We start from the raw sequence: 22,345 nt of genomic DNA on the forward strand, positions 1-22,345 counted from the left end.
ATGACATGGAATCGATTAAACTTGTAATGAGGAGCAAATCAATAAGAAGCAGAATGAATGCAGGGAGACATTTCATGTAAGAATTTTGCGAAAACAAGACTAGATAATATAATTTGAAAAATAAAGCTATTGTATTTATTTTTTGCATTTGATTTTTCTCAAGTATTAATGTGGATGAACAGCGTAGCCTGTAAGACAAAGCAGTAATGCAGATCACATACAGTATTTTTACAGTTTTTTAAAAATGACAACTATTTCATTAGTTTTTAACTCAGCACCGTAGATAAGGGTACCAATGAGCAAAAGTGTGACGATAAATGTGGAAGTGGACCCAGGAAAGCGCGTGGCTTCTCAGGAAAACATGAGCCATACAATTAACCAAATATTAATTACATACCCAGTTTTCCAAGCAGCAACCAATTGCCAGAGACACTTGCCAAGGAATGGCACGTTTTTATTGTCCGTTATTCCCATCAAATGAGCAGTAGTTGTCCTTGTTCTTGTTTAGTTTGATTAAAGTTGTTAACTTCTCTTTACACTTGAATGACAGCACTAGTGAAGAACATAGACATTATTTCCAGTGTTTGTAATGCTACATTTCATCTTTTTTCCCTGCGTCCCTCCCACCTCCGGGCCAGAAGAACAAAAGCTCAGTGATCATCCCCGACGGGTTTGCACGCCAATTGCATCGAGTCTGCCTTTTCCGTCAGGCGGCTTTACGGGCAGACCGTCATAGGGCTCGGGGATTGAGACGAAAGCTCGTCCGCCGATGCTCAGAGAGAGGGAAGAATACAGAAGGAAATGAGACAACGGCGAGATAGTGAGGTGTTGGTCATCTAGGCGTTCAGATATGGAGGAAGATCCTGCTCCATCACCTGCACAAAACGTTCACCACATCCAATTAGACTGTTCACAGTAACAAGTGCACAAGGAATGAAAGGAAACAAAGCTTCACACTGAAGTAGGGCTGGGTGATCTGGCCTTCAAACATAATCCACCAAAATCAGATTTTTTAAGAATAATAATAATAACAAACTCTGTGATTGCCCTCCATTGAGCCCTGTCCTTGATATATGCAAACGTGAATGGATTGTCTGTTTCTTAGAGGGAATTGAAGTTGCGAATTGCTTTTTGAAATTTCTTTGCTAGAGGGGTCAGAAAAGTCACAAAGCAACACTGGCTGTGATTTTTTTTTCTTAAAACTAGATCCTCTCTGCTTTAAGCTATGCACATCAGCGAAGACTCACTTTTTAGTACAGTAGCTAGAAAAAAAAACCATGCTCCTCCAAATAATAAAACGTTAACTTTTTTTTTTAAACTTGGGTTAAAATTTTTTTTTCCAAAATAAACGGATTTCCCCTCAAATATATTTTTCAAAAATGTTTCTTAAAACTATTTTTTCAAAAAAAAAAGTCTGCTATTTTTCTTTTTTTTAACAACAAAGAAATCTATTTAATGTTTTTTTCACCCCCCCCCCCCATATTGTTTTTAATTCTTGTATTTTATTCTTTGCAAAAAATCTGGAAGTAATAGTCAAATGAATCAATCAAACCTATTCATCACCCAGCCCTACAATGAAGCCTTTTCTGTACATACGCTTGGATCATCCATGGGTCCGTATCGCTTCACCACCTGACCCTCCTTATTGATCAGAAACTACACAGAAAAGAAGAAATCAAAAAAATTGCTTTGTTTAGTTTTTAATGCATTTCAATCTTTTTTCCATTTCATTTCCTAACACAGCAAAACCTCAGAAGACAAACACCCCTACAATCCTTTTCTGGGAAAACGTGCCACAAAAGTCACTAAAAAGACATCAGTAAATCTTGTGAGACTTCAGCGAAGTGCGTTTTTGAAATGTAAACAAGCTGGAAATCATTTTATTTTGTTGGTAGCCAAAATATTAGAACCAGCGCATCGATGCGATTTTACCTTTGTGAAATTCCACTTGATGCCACTGCGGGGATAAAAAGAAAAAAGAAAACAAATGTGATGTAACAACAGGACGGCAAGATTGGAGTAGGTGATGGAAATGAGTCTTACTTTCCCAGGAAGCCTCTCCCGTTGGGCTGCTCCTTCAGCCACTTCCACAGCGGGTGAGCGTCGGGCCCGTTGACGTCGATCTTGCTGAACATGTCGAAGTGGACGTTGTACGACTGCGCAAACTGCTTGATTTCGGCATTGGTCCCCGGCTCCTTTCAGTCGACAAAACAAAATCCATATGGGTGACATCATCGACGTATAAGACATAGACTGGATGCACCCCCCGAGTGCTGAATCATACATCACAATCATACAACTGAGATCCCTCATGTGAATGTGGCTGTGTTCAAAATTAACCAATGACGTTCAACAAAAAAATAATGGATCAGCTTTAAAACAAATCCAGTGATTTAAATAGGAGCCAACACAAACCTGTTGCCATTTAAAGTACCTCCGATCAACCACAGATAAGGTTCTGATCTAGTAGGCTTTTCCTGACTTTGCCTGAAAGTTTTGTGCTCACACTGACCGCCCCCACCGCCATCCCTTTTTTTCTAACTACCCCTGGGTTGGGTATGGCTGATTGAGGTCTATGGGCCACATTAATCATGATAATGATTTACCTTGGTTTCATTTTAAGGTATCACCCCCCTCCCCCTCAAAAAAAAAAAGCCATTTGAACAGGGGTGTGTAGACTTTTTAATATCCAATATATACAGAGCCTCTCTTTTATATCACCGAACAGGACCTGTTACCGAAAGATCTGCCACATCCAATATGGCAGCTAGTTACCAACCCGCACAAGGTGGGTTCAATCGTAAATATGCTCATGAATGAAATGGCACAGTTGCTAATTGACCACATCTCAGCAAGAGCAAATGGAACGTACCTGGTTGGCAAACTGGTTGGAAGGGAAGGCGAGGATGCGTAAACCTCTCTCAGCATATTTGGCGTGCATCTCGGCAAACTGAGAGTAGTTTACGGGCGTTTTACCTCATTTGGAGGCTACGTTGGTGATGATGACCACGTTGCCCCTAAAAAAGAATGTCCTCAGTCACAGTTTGGCTGATTCACGCTACACACGGAAATAAAGGCTCACCTGTATTTTTCGAGAGAGACCACATTGCCATCAATGTCGGTGGCTGAGAAATCATAGATGGATGAGGCCAAGCTCCAGTCCTCTGTTGGGGCTCCCTGGAGAATGACAGAAAGACATGTTCATCGTGGGAACACCCTGATAAAATACATTATATTGACAATGTCTTATTTCATATGAGAAAATTAAGAATAAAGTTAAATGTAAAAAAATATACACAAATTATTAATTGAAAATAGAGTTAGCCACTGTAATTTATATGTTAAAAAAAAATATATATATACAGTATATATATGGAAACAAGAATTGAAACTGAAAAAAATGAATGTACTGCATACATTAAAATGGAGTAAACGAAATGCATTCGTGCAACACATACGTAAAGATGATCAATTATGACTGCTCTCATCTGTGAAAAAATTTTCGCACGCCTACACAATCTGTCTATCTAGCATTCTTGCAGTGGATGTGCTTCCATGCCACCCATTCGCAGACTAACACGCTGAAATCTTACCAAAGCCTGCAGCAGGACACTGAACAGGACAGCGGCGGAGCCTACGAGACGCATGGCTGCCCTTCAGCGAGCTCCTCTGAAGGCAGAAAGCAATTCAACTCCTTCCTTATTTAGCCTCCTTTGCTCCGTTCTTGATTTGTCCCCTGCAGACCCTTATAAAGCCGCCAAGGGCTCAGTGACTCAACTGATAAGCTGCCGTTATCCAATAGCTGATGCTCTGCAGTGCTGACCCGTAATCCACATCACCCATTCACGGGTTCTGGGGTCTAGAGTCCACCACATTATCATAAGCTCATAAAAGGATATTGTAAAATAAGAAATTGGAACATTCCGGGACTTTGGTTGAAGGTGTCACGTGATTTCCAGATGCATTTTTTTTCATCAGTGTAGCACCACTAGTGGACTAATGGTCAGCAAGTCTGCCTCAAAGTTGAGAGGTTATGAGTGCGAATCTTGGCTCAGGCCTGACTTGAAAATCTGCATTTCAGGTCTAGATTGCCCTTCGTTGTGAATGTGAGTGTGAATACTGGTTTAAAATAATTGGTACCCCAAGAACGACAATAAAGCACAGCAATAAATATCACCACAACGGTGTCTTGAAATTGAGTTTTCCCCTGACCGCCCCTTAAATCAAAACACTGGTATACTCCATGCCATCTTTCTATCTGACAAAAAGCTGCTTGTTGTGTACTAAATCGACTCGATTTAGTTGAATTCACTGTCATCATCCAGCCCGTGTATTACTACTTGCGCATGCAAGTAAGAATAATTCCTCGTTGTTTCCCCCTAATGGTCGCGGTGCCTCGAGCAGGTGCTTGAGTTTGTTTGTGCCTTTGACTCGTCTATATTCCATATGACCCCTGTAAAATATTGCCTGTGCAATTACAGATAAAAGACACTAATTCGAGAGGCAAACAGATAAATACAATTGTATGCTGTTATGAGTGCTGCGCGGTGACAGCGTGTCAGCTTGATGTCTTGGTACTGATAACAGCAGCACACATTCCCAGCCATGCTTACTGAACATTTCAAGCACAAAGAGCAGCAGGCCACCTCCCAGAAAAAAATTAAGTACTTTACCGTAGAGGGGATAAGAAAGTAGAGTACCACCGCCAACGACACTCCAATGGTGGCCGTAGCCGCACAGGTTATCATTAAGCATAACGGTCTCATGTTGGAGCACATTTTGATCAAAACTGAAGCCGCCCACCCCGCCTTTCTTGTACGTTACGAAACCGAATATAAAATATTGATTACGTTTATTTTACACGAATATTTTTATTTTGTACACATGTTATTACACGTGTACAAAATAAAAATATGTCTCCGTCAACATTCTTTACTCTTTCTGTTTGTTTTGTTTTTCCATTTTATTGAAACTCCGCCCATTCCGTACAAGAAATTATCAAACGTCATCAGTCAGCGCCAGTAAACGCTAGCGTGCGTCGAATAGGAGCAGATAGTGAATATTTAGCAGCGACAAAATCACCCATTTGTGACTAATAAGAAGAGTATAATTCATTTAAATTCCTAACGACTGTTTAGATAAAGTATGGACGACGAGGAGGAAACATACAGATTGTGGAAGATTCGCAAGACCATCATGCAGGTGAGTTTTTCCTTGTGGTTGCTTTTAAGCTAACGCGTTACGATCGTTGATGTTAGCTACTATTACCTTTGTGACGGTTGCTACTTGTCTCTCTGGAGATGGTGCTGTGTAGCGGATGCTGCGAATTGTACATTTTGGCCAGAATCGTAAGAGAAGTGACTCATGAGCAGTAATAAGTGGAATTACTCTAAAATATGATATTCTACGTTCCAGCTATGCCACGACAGAGGCTACCTGGTGACCCAGGACGAGCTGGATCAAACTTTGGACGACTTCAAGAGTCAGTTTGGAGACAAACCCAGCGAGAGTCGACCCAGACGCACTGACCTCACCGTGCTGGTGGCGCACAATGATGACCCCACAGACCAGATGTTTGTTTTCTTCCCTGGTAAGCTCCCAAAGATACGATGGAACTCAAAATATATTTTTCAAACGCGGATACTCGTTCATAATGGGTTATTGAAAACCATTTTTAAAAAATGTTTGACGCCTCCATTTTTTTGTAATTGTTTTTTTTTTTGGGATACGTGAATGCAATAAATAACCAAATGTTTCCCAACCCTTAATCATTCGTCTTTTGTCCTTATATGATTCCGCTGCCCCCCAGAGAGGTGTGGCATCGGTTTTGATTTGAGTTGCCGAATATCGTTCCTGAAAACCTAAATTAAGCTTTCGATGAATATTGTCACACATGTTAAATGATTTCTGCTCTTTTTCAGAGGAGACCAAGGTGGGCATCAAGACTATCAAGATGTACTGTCAGAGGATGCAGGAGGAGAACATCACACGGGCCATCATTGTAGTCCAGATGGGCATGACACCCTCTGCAAAACAAGTTGGGTCACATACTATACTGTATGTAAACATTATGTATGTTTGTATTCATGACTGTACATACCTCCCAGTCTTTAGTGGACATGGCACCCAAGTACATCCTGGAGCAGTTTCTGCAGCAGGAGCTACTCATCAACATCACAGAACATGAGGTAAAAACACCAGCCAAAACAAAGTCAGGAAACACATTTCAATATAACATACTGCAGTTAGGTTATCAATTTGTGATTAAATTGAATAGTTTTAATAAACTAATAATACAAAAAATTGTCACAAAGTAAATAATAATAAATGACAATTTGTTCATCTTTGTTTTTCAGCTTGTGCCAGAACACATCGTCATGACAAAAGAGGAAGTGACGGAGCTCCTGGCAAGATAGTATCCTCTTAATGTATACACACCACCACAGATGTGTGTGTATAACCTATATACACACAACCAGTCAATAGTTTGGATATGCATGCCATGTCGGCCAAACTTTTGACAGGTAATGTATATATGTAGTGTGCAATGTGTTTCTTTACGGACAATATGTGCATTTGGTTGCCTTAACATGCTCGGTAAACTGAAGGAGAGTCAGCTCCCCAGGATCCAAGCCGGAGACCCTGTGGCTCGCTACTTCGGCTTAAAGAGGGGGCAGGTAAACAAAGCATAACTTTGAAACAAGGCAAAGAGGGGAAAAGCGTCATGACTATTAGAACAGGAAGTAGACTTAATGCGAAACAGGGAAGGGTCTGGCTACTCAGCGCATCATCAATATCAAGCACAGTTTAAAAAAAAGAGGCGTGAGTAAATAGCACGTACTAAAATGGCTAGCATATAACCAGCAAAGTGTCAACCCATGGCAATATTTTCGATGTTATGCATCTTTAAACGGGGGGAGCAGTTTTACTTTTGTTTCACCGGTGCTGCTCTAAGATATAAGGCTGGTCAGGAGAGGGTTGGGGGGGGGGGCAGTTCCTTAAAGTAACATTTTTAGATGAGAAAGGCGGGGAAAGATAGTCACCAATACACTAGAATTTGGGTCTGACACTTTAAATCCCTACCAAGGTGGTGAAAATCATCAGGCCGAGTGAGACAGCTGGACGGTACATCACCTACAGGCTGGTGCAGTGACAGGTTAGTCATCCATATCAGACATGTACAATATTTCGATGATGACCAGTTAGAATGACTGTCTATATTTACCATCCTAGATGTCAACTGGGGAAGCATTCGAAGACGTTCCAGCCACACTCATCATCCTTGGATCCCTGTTTTAATTGTGTTACATTTCATTTGTGTTTCTATTCCAAAAATGAAATTTGTAAAATAAAAATGATCTATTGAAAATAAAGCCAGACTGATTTCTTCTATGTAGATCAGGGATGTGGACAAACTGAACCGTGAAGAAAAAAAAAAAGCCACAAAACTTTTCTAATTCTGTTGCACCAAGTACGTAGTTTTTCCTTCATATCGCAAACCAGAGAATGCCCTCAAGTTGATGAGCATGCACGAGCCACACTCAAATATATTTATATAAATGTCTTATTTTATTAAAACAATGCAATAACAATTTGAAATAATGACAAAACAAACAAAGAAAAGAAAGTGCTGAAATAAAACCAGCAGCACTTTGAAGGCAATAAAAACACTTGGGACTGTATGCCAATTAAGTCCAGTAAGAAAAGCTGAGCGCTGCCAAAAGCTGGAAAGAAGCGAACCATCAAAGAGCTTTAAAGTGATCATTAGACAAATTCGGGCCCTTTTGCTCGGTTTCTGCTGAGTGCCATCTTCTTGCTACGCAGGCGTGCTTGCAGGACTCTGGAACCACGCGATGGTGAGCAGCAGTAGTAATTGTTGGACTGGTTGACGTTCAGCTCGGCCAGAGATGCGATCAGACTGCCCTCGACACAGTTTGCGTCATCGTTGGGAGGGGGCGGAGTCCCGTCCAGCTCCAGGCTGTCCTGGTAGTTCAACTGCTCGTCTTCATCGGCCACCTCCGCGCCTCCTGGCTTGGCGCTCTCATCCTGCTCCGAGTCCGAGTCGGGGAGCTGCTCGCTGGAGCCCATTGAGCCTGAGGAGGTACCCGTGTCGAGTTACTGTGTCACGTCACGCCGACAGCACTGTTTCTAGGGAGGTTTGCAGGGGCACCTGCACCCCTTAAGCCATTCTGCATCCAAGTAGATACTAAGCAATGCCTTAGTAAGGTTTGTTGTATTTTGTGTTGATGCCATAAGCGTATGTCAGGCTAACTTGACAACAGAGCTGAATGGCCACTGGTGTGAGGGACTTCATATGCAGTCATGCGTGAAAACCTGTAACCATTGTAAATAACACAGCCACCTTACGCTGTGTTTTCTATGCTATTGCTATTTATTATTATTATATTTATTCTGCAAATGCTTTATTTTATATTGCACTTTCTGAAACATTTATTTTGTGCAATGAAACACTTTAACCCCCCCGCCCCCCAAATCTTGCTGCTGTAGACCGCAAATTTCCCCAGTGTGGGACGAATAAAAGTTATCTTATTACACGCCTGATGCAGTTCGTTGAATGAAAATGAGCAAGTCAAGCCACAGAGCACAATCTAACCTTGCAGTGCAACACCAAAAATGAAAACCAACAACTGGGTGCATGTTTAATTAAGAAGTTATGTCCCTTTGAGTAGTATCATTGTTCTAAAACCGACACTGTGCGCTGAATTTGGAAAAATTTACAAAACAAAACTCACCGCAGCCTTCGTCCATTTTGTCCGACTCCGATTTGCTCTTTCTGTGCGGGCCTGTGTCCTCCTCGCCGTCAGCAGAACTGCTGGTTACATCCTCGACCTAAACCATCAGCACAAACAAATGTCATCAAAAAGTAAAAAAATATATTATATATACTGGATATATATATATATATAAAGCCTGGTACTTGAGTAAATTCCAAAATACAAAAAATAAAATCATTCTTTCCTAAGACATTTCTCCCAGTTCAGTTAATGGAAATTTGTACAAAAACAAAAATAATTTGTACAAATGTAGTAAGAAGCACCTGTGGTTAAGCATAAATAGATAACAAATATGGTCGCATTTGTAGAGATAAAAGCCTCCTCACTGATACACATTTAATAGATACCTGATATGTCACTGTTCAGTAAATTGTAATCATAGAGTCAAGTCAACAGTATTTATAGAGCACTTTCAAACAGCCATCGCTGCATACAAAGTGCTGTACATGGAGCAATTTAACATGCACAATAAATAGTAAGACAAATCGGTAATAAAGGCGGTAGAAAGCACCAAACAGTAAAACCAAGAACAAATCTAAGTCATGCTGAGTCGAATGCCAAAGAATACAAGTGAGTTTTGAGGAGGGTTTTGAAGATGGGCAGCGAGGAGGCTTGTCGAATGTTCAGTGGGAGGTCATTCCAGAGAGAGGGACCAGCAACAGAAAAGGCTCGATCCCCTCTGAGCCTCAGTTGAGTTCTTGGTACTTCTAGTAATGTCTGGTCCACAGACCTGAGGCGCCGGGCAGGTGTGTAGGGGCGGATGAGCTCAGCGAGGTAAGGTGGCGCGAGTATTGTTTTGTGTTTTTTGTTACTGTAAAGTGTCCTTGGGTGTCTTGAAAGGCGCTTATAAATAAAATGTATTATTATTATCATTATTCAGAGATTTGAAAACAAATAAGAGGATCTTGAAAATAACTCTAAAATGAATGGGGAGCCAGTGAAGGGATGCCAGACTAGGAGTTATGTGCTCCCTCTTACGAGTACCAGTCAAGAGGCGAGCAGCGGCATTCTGGACCAGCTGAAGGCGCTTAATGGAGGACTGGCTGACTCCAAAGTAAAGGGCATTGCAGTAATCGAGCCGGGATGTGACAAAGGCATGAATTACTGTCTCAAAGTGTTCATGTGAGAGGAGAGGTTTTATTTTGGCCAGCTGTCTAAGGTGAAAGAAGCTGGATTTAAACAATATCACCTCTGTCTTCTTTTCATTGAATCTCAAGAGATTTTGTGCCATCCAGGTTTTGATTTCTTCCAGACAGGATAGGAGTGGCCTTAATGAGAAGGCGTCTTTCTTGCTCAGAGCTCTCATTCAGTACCACCCAATTCTAGATCAAGTCTGAAAAGACGTTTGAAAACGTCTTTGGGAATGAATGAGTTAAATACTAGCGGTAGAAGCTCACCAGGCGAGCAGAGGTGGAGGCAGAGCGGCAGGTCTTGTGGCAGTGGGAGCTCTTTGATTGAAAGATGGATGCATAGAAGACGATGAGGGCCTCCACCACACGGGCCTGGTGGGGGTAGTCCACCAGAGACGAGAGCGAAATGGTCGCCCCCGTGGGACGAGGACGCATCAGCGACGGCCCGAACACGATCCCCAAATTATTGGGACTCATCTTGTTCTCCTCCTCCAGCTCGGCGATCCTAAGAGATGCGAGAGCGCGCGTCACGGTGGGCGTCTCCACACGACCCGACGGAAGCCGTAGCATTCTCCTACGTACCGCCGAAGATGGCGAATCAGGTATCGCAGGGTGGCCATGTTGACTTTGGGCAGCTCCTTCAGAAGCTCCCTCAGCTTGTCGACCAGCACCAATGTCTCCGGCTCAGTTTCGGGGCCCAGGTCCACCAGCTGAGCCCCCCTGCCCACTGCGGGGGGGCCGCCGGGCTCATCGGGGTCAGCGTCTGCCTGCACGCTCTCCTTGGCCAAACCCACCAGATTGTTGTAAATGTGGAACGGCAGGATGGGTTCTGGTAACTGGATAGCATACAAGAAGGAAATTAATCAGTAATTTAGCAGCCTCATTTTACTTTGTCTTTTTTTGGGGAGGTGGGGGGGGGGTTCTTAAACTGTAAGCGAAGCAAGACTGACTTGTCGCAGGTAGAGCTTGAGCACGTTGCTGATGTCGTGCGGGGAACACTGCGACAGCTCCACGAGTTCCTTGCCGTTCTCGAAGGCCTGACACAGCTTCTCCACACGCGTCTTCACGCCGTTCACCCGGTAGATGCCCTGCGAGCCAGCATAGCGCAAGTCAGCAGAAGTGTTTGATTCATGTGGCACTTCTCATAGACAGAGGGACAAAGTGCTAACTACATCTCCCGCGTGACTTGGTTAACACGGACTAATGGCTGATTAGACTGTTGAGTATGCTTGCGGATGGGGTGGGGGGGGGGGGGGGGGTTTGATTGTGATTAAAGCAGGGGATGCCAAAGTTATGCAATCTTTCTGTGTTAAGACACAAACAATGGTAGTCAGATAAAGCACAGTCCATGTTTCGTGAAGACAGTGGTCGCGTAACCTATGTAGGTCTCAAAGAGAAGCCCTCATCAGTGTTCGTTGAGAACAACCACTGTGTAAACTGCTTTTGTGGTGGTGGTTCCTTCTTACAAGATTGACTTATCTTTCATCTTATCCAGATCTCCGAAGGATTTTTCAAGCCATTTTAACTCTTAAAATTTGAAATATTTTCCGGAGGGGGTGGGGGGGATAAATGCAGAAATGGCTTACAGTTTTAACACGTACAGTAAATGAAAAAGTACAGCCCGTTTGAAAACGGCAATGAGAATGAGTCCCCCCCCCCCGCAAATTGGCGTGCCTATTTGTTTTAGAAAGCGACCATAAGCAGATAGCAAATTATGGAGCCTAAACCTTCATCTTCAGCGCCCGCCTCTCGATCTCAGAGATGCACTTGGTGATGATGAAAGGGATGCCGTCGCTGGCGCAGCTGGCCACCTGAGAGAATTCCCTCCCGAAGAGCTGCAGACGGCCCCGCAGCTTCTTGTGGCCGCACTGGATGGCCAACGTCTCCAGGCAGCGTTTGTGACAAGCCAGGAAACACTACGGACACAACGAGGACGAGCCCGCCTGAGGAATGACTTTTTAGTTTGAGGGGCTTCGGGTGGGGGGGAGAGACTCCTCACCTCTTCGCACTCGGCGCCCTGGAAGTACACGTAGCTGTCGCACTCGCGGCATTTAGCTGGAGTGCGCAGCTTCCGCAGGCGGTGCGTTTGGGCGGCTTTGGACAAGCCCATGCTGCGGAAAGGTCTGGTGGAGACCACCACGTCGGGGTCCATGCCGTTCATGCCTGCGGAAGAACCAAAGACACTCGGTAAAAGGTCTTATTTATACCTGACGGCCTCAAGTATGCCAAGTGTTACCTTCATTCATCCACCTTTACATTTCACACAAAGCTAGGCAAAGCAGATCATGTCAAAACTATGTCAAGTTTCGCACAGCAACTTGGCATTCCGTAATCATGACGTAAGCAGTTGGTTCTCAGGTGACTTATAAAAAAAAAAAAAAAATCTGTAAGACATGGGACTATTGGTTTCAACACAATCGGCTTTTGGAGCACGAACCTGTAAATGGAGGAGTACTGTACATGCAATTTTTATGTATTATGGCCCAAATTGAATAACTTATAGTTTTGCCAGATATTTCGATAATGTTACTATGATCTCTGAAAACTATGATTATTTTATTTATTTATTTATTTTCAAGAAAAAACTAAATATCAATCCAAAAGGATGCGAAAAGTTTTTATTTATTCTTTTAGAACCTACTGCCAGCCATCAACAAAAGTTAACCATTCAACCTCAGACGTGATGGCAGTGGAATTAATAAATTACATGGCGATATGATGTATGGACTCCAAGCGATATGAACGATGCCAGCCTGGATCGCGGCGGCTCACCATTAAAATATGTTGCATTGTATGACTTATTAATCCACAAATAGATGGTGGCAGTCAACAATGACGTGCGTTGCGACAGAAATGGGACGTGGGCAATATTCATGAGGAAAGTGCGGATATATTGAAAGGCGAGGCTGACACTCAATGGAGCAGCGAGGTGCAGGCTGCTCATACGTTTTTACAACTAGCCCTGCAATTTTATCCAATGGCCATTTTGAAATGATAAATATGGTCATGTAACGTTGTAAAACACAATATGTGTGTACAATCTATATTTACTTCACAGCGAACAGGGAAGTGGATTTCTTGTGTGTGTACTGCCCAAGTGACAAACAAAGCTAATATAAATAACATGGCAAGAACTAAACTAAAAGTCTTACTTGGCGTCTCAAATGAGGTCACGTTGCCATCTTTTTCATCCGTGTCCTCTGCGGACGAGACCGTTCCGGTGGATGACGTCCGGGTCATTTTGCCGATGTCGGCTGCTGACGTGTAAGGATGACAAGTGTAAAAATGTTTCCCAGAGGGGAGGGGGGAAAAAAAAAAACCCAAACAAACCAAAAACTGTGATCGGCGCACTTGTGCTGGCGATTGGAGACTCCAGGGTGCCGTCTGCTCCCATGCTGTCATCACTCACTGTGGAGCCCCACGACTTGTGACCCTGCCCTGCATACCAAATCATACAGTCGTGTCAAACGACGATGGTATGGTGCAATTGGCATTGGAGTTCACCTTCAGTTTTTTTGGGAGGTTGTTCTGGGCTTTTTTTTTTTTTTAACCAATCGTATGTTATGTCTCTTCAATTTTTCGATTTTCCTCCAACGGCCACATCCAGCAAATTGACTACAGTTGCGTGGATCTTAAATTTTTGATGATGTGAAACCGTTGTTCCAGGAACTTTGGCGTGGTGATGGTCTTTCAGCCTTTACATTTAACATGCTGGTCTAGAATTTTATTTCTAGGCATGACTCACTGGCATGACGGTCCGTTTCCACTCCTGCGGCGGGGTTGTCTGCCTGGCTCGTCTGCTCTGCGTCAAAGCTGTCGTTTCTCGTTCTGAGGACGGTGCTGCATTCATTCAACACGCGATACATTAAAAGTGTCACCGCACCATTACGAAAACGCTCTTCCTTACTGCGAGGTCGTGCCGGAAGGGGTGAAGGGCTCGAACGCGTAGCAGACGGCGGGCTGGTCCGGCAGCTGCAAGTCTCGCACGTGGGCGGTGTACTGTTGGCCCGGGTCGTACAGCTTGCTGCTCTCGCACAAAGTCTGGTAACAGACGGGTAGCGCCACCGTCTGCATGTGCATGGACTGGTAGTACGAGATGGTGGCCTGGAGGTTGCAAAGGAAACGACGGTGAAGCGAAGGTCGGCGGAAAGACGTTGAAGAGAAGGCATTCGTGTTTGGCGTCGAACCGAGCGCAGTGTCTGGTCGCTCTGTTTGATGAGGTCCTGCAGCTGCCTCAGCACCGTGACTTTGGTGTGCTCCAGCTCCATCATCTGAACCGTGGCGTCGGCGATGCACGTTCTGTACGTTGCCTCCGCCTCATCCGCCTACGAATCAAAATAGACACCAAGGACCTCATCAAAACTGTGTTTACGATCCAAGGTTGTCCAAACTCAGGGCGGCATGGTGCAGCAGTGGTTAGCGTATTGACCTAATACTGCAGAGGTCGTGGGTTCAATCCCAGATCCGGGCTTCATGTGTGGAGTTTGCATGTTCTCCTCGTGCCTGCGTGGGTTTTCTCCGGGTACTCCGGTTTCCTCCCACATTCCATAAAACTGCATGGCAGGCTAATGGAACACTTGAAACTGTCCCTACGTGTGATTGTGAGCATGGATGGTTGTTCATCTATGTGTGCCCTACGATTGGCTGGCAACTGGTTCAGGGTGCCCCCCACCTACTGCCGGAAGACAGCTGGGATAGGCTCCAGCACCCCCCCCCCCCCCCGCCACGCGACCCGTGTGAGGATAAAGCGGTTCCAAAAATGGATGAATGGATGGTTGTCCAAACTCGAGAGATTAAAAGAAATTCCCAGCTGCTTTTACTTCATTCTCAAATCATGACTGTTTTCTCTTAACTTTACGTCCTCTTTTTCTGGTAACAAAGGACCATTCTCATGACATAAGGACGACCCTTTTTTTCTGAACATTCCAACTTTTCTAAACGTTCTCTTAAATTTTGCGGGAATAAAAATGCAATTGATTTGAATTGAAATATATAATACCGTTTTTCTTGCAGCATGATAATAATTATCTTCACATCAACCTAGTTCATATTTATTTATTTCTTCTTATTTTAGCAACATTTCTTTTTAATACTACATGGAGTCGCGAGGAGGGAGCACCTTGTTGCGAGCCTCTTCCTCCAACCGCTTCTTCTTGTCCAAGGACTTGGCGGTGGCTCCCGCCCCCTCCTCCTCGGCTCGGCTGGCGGCCGCTTTGGCCTTGTAGTCCTCGCAGCGCGCCATGTAGGCTTGCTTGGCCTTGCGCAGGTTGGCCTCGCAGTCCATCTGTCGGGAGAAGCGGCTCATCTCACTCTCAAGACCCGAATCGCTTGCGCGCACGGTCGTGTTCGGAGACGGACCAGTTTTCTCTTTGCTCGGACCCAGTGATCCTTGATTTCCTTCCGGCGCTTCTCATGCTCTTGCTTGCGCAGCACCAGCGGCTGCACACAAACACACACACGTATGTGGACGTGTTCACGTGCTGCTGTTCATGACGGAAAAAGTCGTCTCACACAAATGGGAGTAACCTGGATAAAAGTCTGGTTGTGCAGGGTGGCGCTGGCCTGCTGGAGGCCGACGCTTTGTTCCTGGTCCTGCTCCAAAGCGAGAGAGTAGATGGAGAAGAGGGGCATGTGGGGCTGCAGGGGGAAAAAAAAATAACGCTAGTGTCATTGGCTGCATCGGGCCGGACAAGAAAGGATACGTGTTCTCCAAAAATGCGGCTCACGTGTGTTATGCTGTGTTTGCAGGACTGGTATAATCTCTGAAGACCTTTGGAGAATTCCATCTCTGGTGGAAGACAGACACAAGTGGTTATATGGGACCATGGTTGCAGTGTGCGTTCAGGCATCTCCCCCCCATGCCCCTCTCAATTTCTGAAGCCATGACTATAATGTTTCATTGCATCTTTATTCTTTATCATTTTTCTTGGAAAGTTTCTTTTGTCATAAATCTACAACTTTTTTGTTTTAACATTTTTGCTTTATCCTAATGAGAAAAAAAAATCACCTGCAAATTTAAGGATTTTATTCCCATAATCTGACTATCCTTGTATTTTTTCCTCCAATCATTGAATACTAACGCTTAGATGTTTTCTTGACCGTTGCAACTTATCTCACCTAATTTTATGATTTATTTTCTACCCTTTCAATTTTTTTCCCCAGTTGAACCATTTTATTATAAAGGCAACTTTTTTTGCAACATTAAAATCTTCACATTGCAGCAGTATCCTTTTAACATTTATTTTATTCCAGAAACATTCCATCTTGATTATTGCAAAAGTACAAGTAAAAAATGTTTTCCTTCTGATTGACACGATTTAACTTGAACATAATTACTTCTCCTGTTAGGCTATTTTCTTTCTTATAATAATAAATTTCCTCTCACACGACACCCATTCCTGAAAACATTTTGACTGTTTTAGGCTTTGTTCTATTTTCCAATTGCGAACGCAGGCTAAGACTGCACATTTGGCAAAGTCAAAACCAGCAAGGCAAAAGCTCTTCGATGTTGACTTACAGCCAACGTAGCAGAGCAACCACAACGTACCCAGTGAGGTTCTCTTCTCCACATAACTGATGATATCCTTCATGTACTTGGCGATGGTTTTGGCGTACTGCAGAGCCGAGTCAACGCCGCCCTCACTGCGCTGCAAGATCACGTCCGCCCCCTCCATGTTGCCTGCCGATTGGGGAAAAAAATATTGAGATTCATACGTTACGAGGTGGGAAAAACGAGAACACGCAGGCACAAACGGATTTCTTGTCGTGTTCAATTTTCGCATGCGGACAGTTTTGCTCAGAGATTTTGTCACCAGAGCCTCCTACTGAATTAAACATGACCGACATGAATATTCAGCATGAGGACGGACTGAAACCGTCTATCAATAAGGGTCTCCAGTAAAAAAAAAAAAATCTAACAACAACACGCCGATTTTAAAGCCACGGCGTTCCAAGCATGACAAAGTTCTGTCTTACCGTCTGAAAAGTACAGGAACTAAAATGAAACATTGCAGAAGCAACCGCACAAGACAGCAATGAAAATGCTATTCTTATACCATTCTTCATGTCGCTTAAAAGAAAATAATAATAATAAAGCGAAAGTGCAAGATGAGACCGCCTACCCATGTCGTCTGAGTTGCTCCCCAGCTGACCGCTGTCCTGACCTGCAGCGCCATACAAGTTCTCCATGGACTGCGCAAGGCAAACAAAACATGTAATGCTACGACCAATCGTGACCAATCAATAGCGCGGCTGAAAGGAGGAGAACGGGCGAGACGCTCACCCGGCTCTTCTCCGTGGGCAACAATGAGAGCAGCGTGCTGCTGTCCACCTCGCCCATCAGCAGCTCAGACACACTGGACGCAAGTACAAAATACACGCTGACCTTAAACCACATTGTGCATGTCGAATGTTCTCAAAACTTTTTTTCTTTTCACTAAAGCACGTCAAATTAAAATTAAAATCTCACGCACAACTAACAAACTATTTGCGCAACATTACAGGTGTTTTGTAAGAATATTGTGACCCTTTTGCAACATTAAAACCTTTTCCTGCTAACTTTCCTAACATGATGACTGCTTTCTCTTAACACTATATATTTTTTTCAGGAGACAAATTAACCCATTTTTTATTTTATTTTAATTTCAAGTTGTCAGGTGCAAACGACATTTCATGCAACTCATTGTGATTGGAACGATTGAGGCAGTGGTGTGTGTCGGATTTTTCAAGGAGTGTTAAGTTCATCTCGCTGCCGACAGAAGCCGAGTGGATGAGGAAACGGAGCTGTCAGACATTTCAACTGTGACAGCTCACTTCCCCTTGCTGTTCTCTTGACAGTTGAAACAGACATGTGACCACCTCCTACGCAAAGAAACGCTCCACAATGGTCACTTTTACAGAAGACAAATGAAAAAAAAAAAACCTCAAATGCAGCATAGCTGCTTTGTATCATTTGCACCCTAATCATCCAAAATATACTGTAAAGAACGCATGTTTTTTTCGTCTTCACCGCCAGCCATTTTGTGCCACGGCGTACAAGAAAACAAAAACCACTTCCTGTTTTCGTGCTCAGCCTCTTGCAAATGTGTCACCATTTACGCACTTCTCTCCAGGTTTCCATACACACACAATTTCGAACGCACAACTTCTGTTTTTAAGCAATCCATGCGACTCACTTGCTGCTGAAGGCCACAGCGATGGTCTCAATGGCTTTCTCAAAGTCCTTTTTGTCCGAGTCATTGCACGCCTCATAGTGGAAGCCTGAAAAGGTGTTTAGTCATGAATTGTATTCTGTGTCTTGCGATTTAAAAAAAAAAAAAAAGTATTGTCATCCTTTTACTCGACTCCCATATTGTGCCCTTATGCAATCAGTCTATGCCTAATTCTTTGCTATATTCTTGACCCTATGCCGTAAACGGTGTGTCGAGTGGAAACAAGAGTTCAGAACAACCAGAGCAACAAATCACCGATCCCGTGTGACTCACCTTTGACTTTGGCTATGAGTTTCCCAGCGGCGGTGAGGATCTCCACCGTGTTGAGGAAGGGGTACGTATTGATGACCTGCCGCAACACGCGTAGAACCTCCCCCAAGCACTCGTGGGCGACGGGCCGCTGATTCTCCGTACCTGCGTGTCAACGGGGGGGGGAGCTAAATTGACTTGTTTTCATTCACACTTCTTGTTAGCGAGAGTGGGTACCGAGCAACTTTGAGCCAGTTTGCTCATTGCTTGCTATGTTAGCTTCTCGCGTAGGCTAGGTGCCATACGTTTGGCATTTGTGGGTTACAATCACGATCCCAAATCATATATAATGTTGACTTTACAACAGTTTGTTTGTGGAGTCTCTGGCGCGCCTGCCAACCGATCAAGTGTGAATGACGCAACCGGGAAAATATTTGGCTATCGTCCGTGTTCTGAAAACGTATTTGTGACAGAGGCCTTGTGTTCTTCTGCCCCACTGGAATGTTAAAGTGATCTTAAGTTAGATTCATATCAACGTCTAAATTGAATTGGACTTTTTGGGGACTGATTTCCTCTTGGCTTCGAATACGGACGACAACAATTGGATGACATCACATGTCACAAAAGCATCCTCGGTGGCGCCTGTTCGTATCCATGATGATAAGAACACAGTGACCTCAAGAGTGTTGTCCAACAGGAAGTGGACTCCCCCCACACCCCCTTAAGTTAGGCAATGCCGCACAACATGCTGCCTTGTAGATTTTCATTAAGTTGCTTTATGTCAAGCAACACTCCAACGACATTACAGTCAGCAGATGTGGCCTTCCTTTCGGAGGAGGAAGTGCGGCCTGGAGAGTGATACCTACTGTAGCTTCCTGTTTTAAAAGAACGAGAGAACATGAAACTCGCGATGACACACAAACGCAGGCCAAGCGTACACGTGTGTCGCAGGTGGCTTTCGGTATGGCCGGTTGGCTATTTTGAGTCCCCTTAGGAAATGTGAGCCTTCATTTTGGAGTTAAAAAAAAAAAGCTGCATGGAAAGAGGCATTTTAAATATGATTTGAACCCTTTGAAAAACATCCATGCATTGATTTTTCTACACCGCTTGTTCTCATGAGGACCTGCAGCCTATTGCCGCTGACTTGCGGCGACAGGTGAGGTCCACTCTGGACTGGTAAGAATGTCGGAAAGAAATGCTTGCGTTGGAAAAATACCACCTCTTACCGTCGGGGGTATACAACTTTAATAAAAACAAAATCGGGGGCAAAAATCGGGTCAACAACAGCCCCATTATCTTTATGTGTGTACCAGGAAAGAAAAAATAGGTAGCGGGTATTTGAATTCAGCTACCTTCAGCCAGCACCACCACATCCTTCAGCTTCTCCACAGCTTCGGCAAAGCGCGCCACGTCCCTGAGCAGGGCCGGGATGTCCTCCACCTCGATGGCGGCGGGCTCGGGACCTTCAGATGACGGCGCCGTTGGGGTCATGGCTCCTTTAGCCTGGCCTTTGGTGAATACCCACGACTGGAGAGTCAAACCTGGGTAGGAGGGTGGGGGATGGGGGGGGGGGGGGCAAATTGCTTAGGCGGTAATAGGCCATGCATTTTGTCCCTGGGCCTTGAGTGGGGATTTACGAGCCTTAATCCAACTCTCAAAGGATTAAATTTCCAGATTAAAAAAGGGGGGTGTACAAAATGAAGATGGGTAGGATAAGATATACAAGTGGTTTTGTTTAAGAGAAAAAAACAAATTACAGCTTCATGTATATACTTTCCATTGTAGCTATTGAAAATGTTTTGCACAATGTTTTAGATGTGTGTGTGCGCAATTTTTATTCAGTATAAAAATGGGATGTTGATTCACTTTTTTGATACGTTTTTGTTTTGTGGAACCTCTGTGAAATTTCCCGTGTTGTCTCACCTGCAGCGCTGGCGTGTCGGCTCAGGGTGGTCGGCCGCCTCAGGGTGGCGGTGGAGGTCGGGGCGCCCGGTGGCAACTTGAAGTGCTGTGGGCTCGGTGTTCCCGGGCAGGACAGAGATGGGTCCTGGAGTCCGGCGGAGGATGGCGTGAACATGGATGAGGATGAGGAGGAATACGTGGGTGAAGAGGAGAGGGTGGCGTCACCGCCATCCTTCCGAGGCTGCTCCTGTAGGATGGACAGCTGGGAGGGACACATAAGAGGAACGCTCAAAATGGCTTCTCTTTTTGTCATGCTGTTGTGAAGAGACTTTCACAAGATCCCGCACGGCAGCACTTCCTGATTTTGAGGGCGCGGCAGAGATGCGAACAAATACAGCTTGCCGAGAAGACGACGTCCATCACTTGATCGTATTTCTATACTTACCTGTTTGAGCCACACGTCCAGTCGCTCTTTGCCATTACCGTCCACGTTCTTAGCCCTCAAACTGATGGAATATGGCTTGTAGATACGTTTGCGCCCCCGCTTCAGCATGGCCATACAACCTCAAGGAACCAGTAGCCACATCCCAACTACCTATCATGAACACACTCAGACAACACTACATTACACTACAGCCTGACTTGCAATATATCTCATCAATGGCCTCTGAGCTCCTTCTCTTGGACTGAATGTTATCTGACACCACACAGGCACACCGAAAGTGACAGTTTCATCAGTGCGCGCCTCCCGGAAGGGATGTGTTCACTCAATCAAACACTAACACCAAGACGTGGCACAACTGTGAAGGAGATTTTGGTTCATTCGCTCATACTGCGCACAAACTTTGATGTGGTGTATGGCATTTTGACATGGAAAATGGTACTGTTTGTTCAATACCAATCACAAACTAATGTGACTTCTCTTGACATGAGTGACTCACGTATACAAAAGGCTTATGTGTGTACCCCGCATATATTCAGTCATAAAATGGCTGACATGAGCACCCATCATACACAAACACAAAGGAAGTGATGATTTTGCGCGAGCGCGCGCACACAATCACTCTCTAACTCCAAGGGAAATTCACGCTAACGCCAACACTCCAATAGAAAGTGTAAAAACATATACAATAAAAATAGGACTTCAAATTACATACACGAGCACACACAAACACACACTAACAGAAGCATGAACTCAAACAAAATATATATAAAGCAGGGACGTACACACGTTTCCAAAAAAAAAAAAATACACGCACCCATTACAACTCCAGAACAAACTTCACACACATACACTTGGAAAACGCCAGAACTCCACACACAGAACTCCAAAGCACGCGCGCGCGCACACACACACTCACACAAGTACACGCACTCTCAAAAAATAAAGAAGACGCACGCACGTACAGCAGGGAACTTGACGGTTTGACTGGCTTCCCAATCAAGCAAGCCCCATCAAAAGCGAGCGTGTCTCTCACCGAATTGGGCGGACCGGGGCTTCCGCTTCGACTCTTCTTGGAGATGGACGGCGTCTTGATCAGTTCCCGCTTCTTGCGGGCGAACATCTTGAGGGTCCCTCGGCCTTCCATGCTGATCCCTTTGAGTTTGACGTACAGACCCCCCACCCACCCCCCCACTCTCCACTTGGGTGTTGTGCCGCCGCTCTCGCTGCTCAGCGGGGAGGCGTCGCAGACATCCGTCCGGGTCCACGGAGGGTGTCTGTGAGCCGTCGGCTTCCTCACGCCGTGGTACATTGAGCCGCGCAGGCTCACTGACGACCAGCTTCCGCGCCGCCTGCTTCCTCAAGGGGGGGGGGGGGGGGGCGGCCCGGCCCGGCCCGGCCCGGCCCGGCCCGGCCCGGCCCGGCCCGGCCCGGCCCGGCCCGGCCCGGCCCGGCCCGGCCCGGCCCGGCCCGGCCCGGCCCGGCCCGGCCCGGCCCGGCCCGGAAAGGTACTACGTTTATCAAATTAGACCACCTTCAACGCGTGTCCCAGTCTGAACGTTGTCAGTCCCCCCCGCCCCCCGAGACATAAAAGTACAACAAACGAAGGCCCAACTT

The 22,345-nt window shown here is 45.0% G+C and overlaps 3 protein-coding genes across 11 annotated transcripts; 1 reads left to right on the forward strand and 2 right to left on the reverse strand.

Annotated features, from left to right (window-relative positions):
• Window positions 1-420: 420 nt before the first annotated feature.
• Window positions 421-4,831, reverse strand: gpx4a (glutathione peroxidase 4a). 2 transcript variants are annotated; one of them, XM_086114749.1, is made up of 7 exons: window positions 4,674-4,831; window positions 3,083-3,177; window positions 2,873-3,017; window positions 2,044-2,195; window positions 1,933-1,957; window positions 1,597-1,656; window positions 421-875 (listed from the first exon to the last, which is right to left on the reverse strand). In XM_086114749.1, exons 1-7 carry the CDS (start codon window positions 4,776-4,778, stop codon window positions 837-839), a joined length of 621 nt encoding a protein of 206 aa, XP_085970875.1. In that variant the 5' UTR covers window positions 4,779-4,831; the 3' UTR covers window positions 421-836. The 2 variants fall into 2 exon arrangements, with proteins under 2 accessions (XP_085970875.1, XP_085970876.1); XM_086114750.1 differs by lacking the exon at window positions 4,674-4,831 and adding an exon at window positions 3,594-3,761.
• Window positions 4,832-4,993: 162 nt separating this feature from the next.
• Window positions 4,994-7,373, forward strand: polr2eb (RNA polymerase II, I and III subunit E, b). Its single transcript, XM_086114751.1, is given in 8 exon segments — window positions 4,994-5,202; window positions 5,416-5,590; window positions 5,922-6,037; window positions 6,108-6,188; window positions 6,357-6,428; window positions 6,609-6,677; window positions 7,088-7,156; window positions 7,234-7,373. Coding segments are annotated over 7 exon segments (636 nt in total). The 5' UTR covers window positions 4,994-5,145; the 3' UTR covers window positions 7,154-7,156; window positions 7,234-7,373.
• Window positions 7,374-7,546: 173 nt separating this feature from the next.
• On the reverse strand, window positions 7,547-22,055 carry arhgap45b (Rho GTPase activating protein 45b). 8 transcript variants are annotated; one of them, XM_086115762.1, is made up of 24 exons: window positions 21,765-22,055; window positions 20,308-20,548; window positions 19,737-19,925; window positions 18,409-18,549; window positions 18,100-18,184; window positions 17,208-17,280; window positions 17,047-17,116; window positions 16,473-16,604; window positions 15,652-15,713; window positions 15,452-15,562; window positions 15,284-15,364; window positions 15,045-15,209; window positions 14,113-14,250; window positions 13,833-14,029; window positions 13,671-13,765; window positions 13,277-13,363; window positions 13,078-13,179; window positions 11,925-12,088; window positions 11,653-11,841; window positions 10,876-11,013; window positions 10,508-10,761; window positions 10,193-10,430; window positions 8,754-8,850; window positions 7,547-8,093 (listed from the first exon to the last, which is right to left on the reverse strand). In XM_086115762.1, exons 1-24 carry the CDS (start codon window positions 22,038-22,040, stop codon window positions 7,765-7,767), a joined length of 3,654 nt encoding a protein of 1,217 aa, XP_085971888.1. In that variant the 5' UTR covers window positions 22,041-22,055; the 3' UTR covers window positions 7,547-7,764. The 8 variants fall into 8 exon arrangements, with proteins under 8 accessions (XP_085971888.1, XP_085971886.1, XP_085971883.1 ...); XM_086115760.1 differs by having other exon boundaries at window positions 13,078-13,182; XM_086115757.1 differs by having other exon boundaries at window positions 13,078-13,182; window positions 13,256-13,363.
• Window positions 22,056-22,345: the final 290 nt, after the last annotated feature.

Source organism: Hippocampus guttulatus, chromosome 7, assembly GCF_054856545.1.
Source record: "Hippocampus guttulatus isolate MCC_2025c chromosome 7, RoL_Hgut_1.0, whole genome shotgun sequence".
In the NCBI taxonomy this organism is placed as follows: Eukaryota; Metazoa; Chordata; class Actinopteri; order Syngnathiformes; family Syngnathidae; genus Hippocampus; species Hippocampus guttulatus.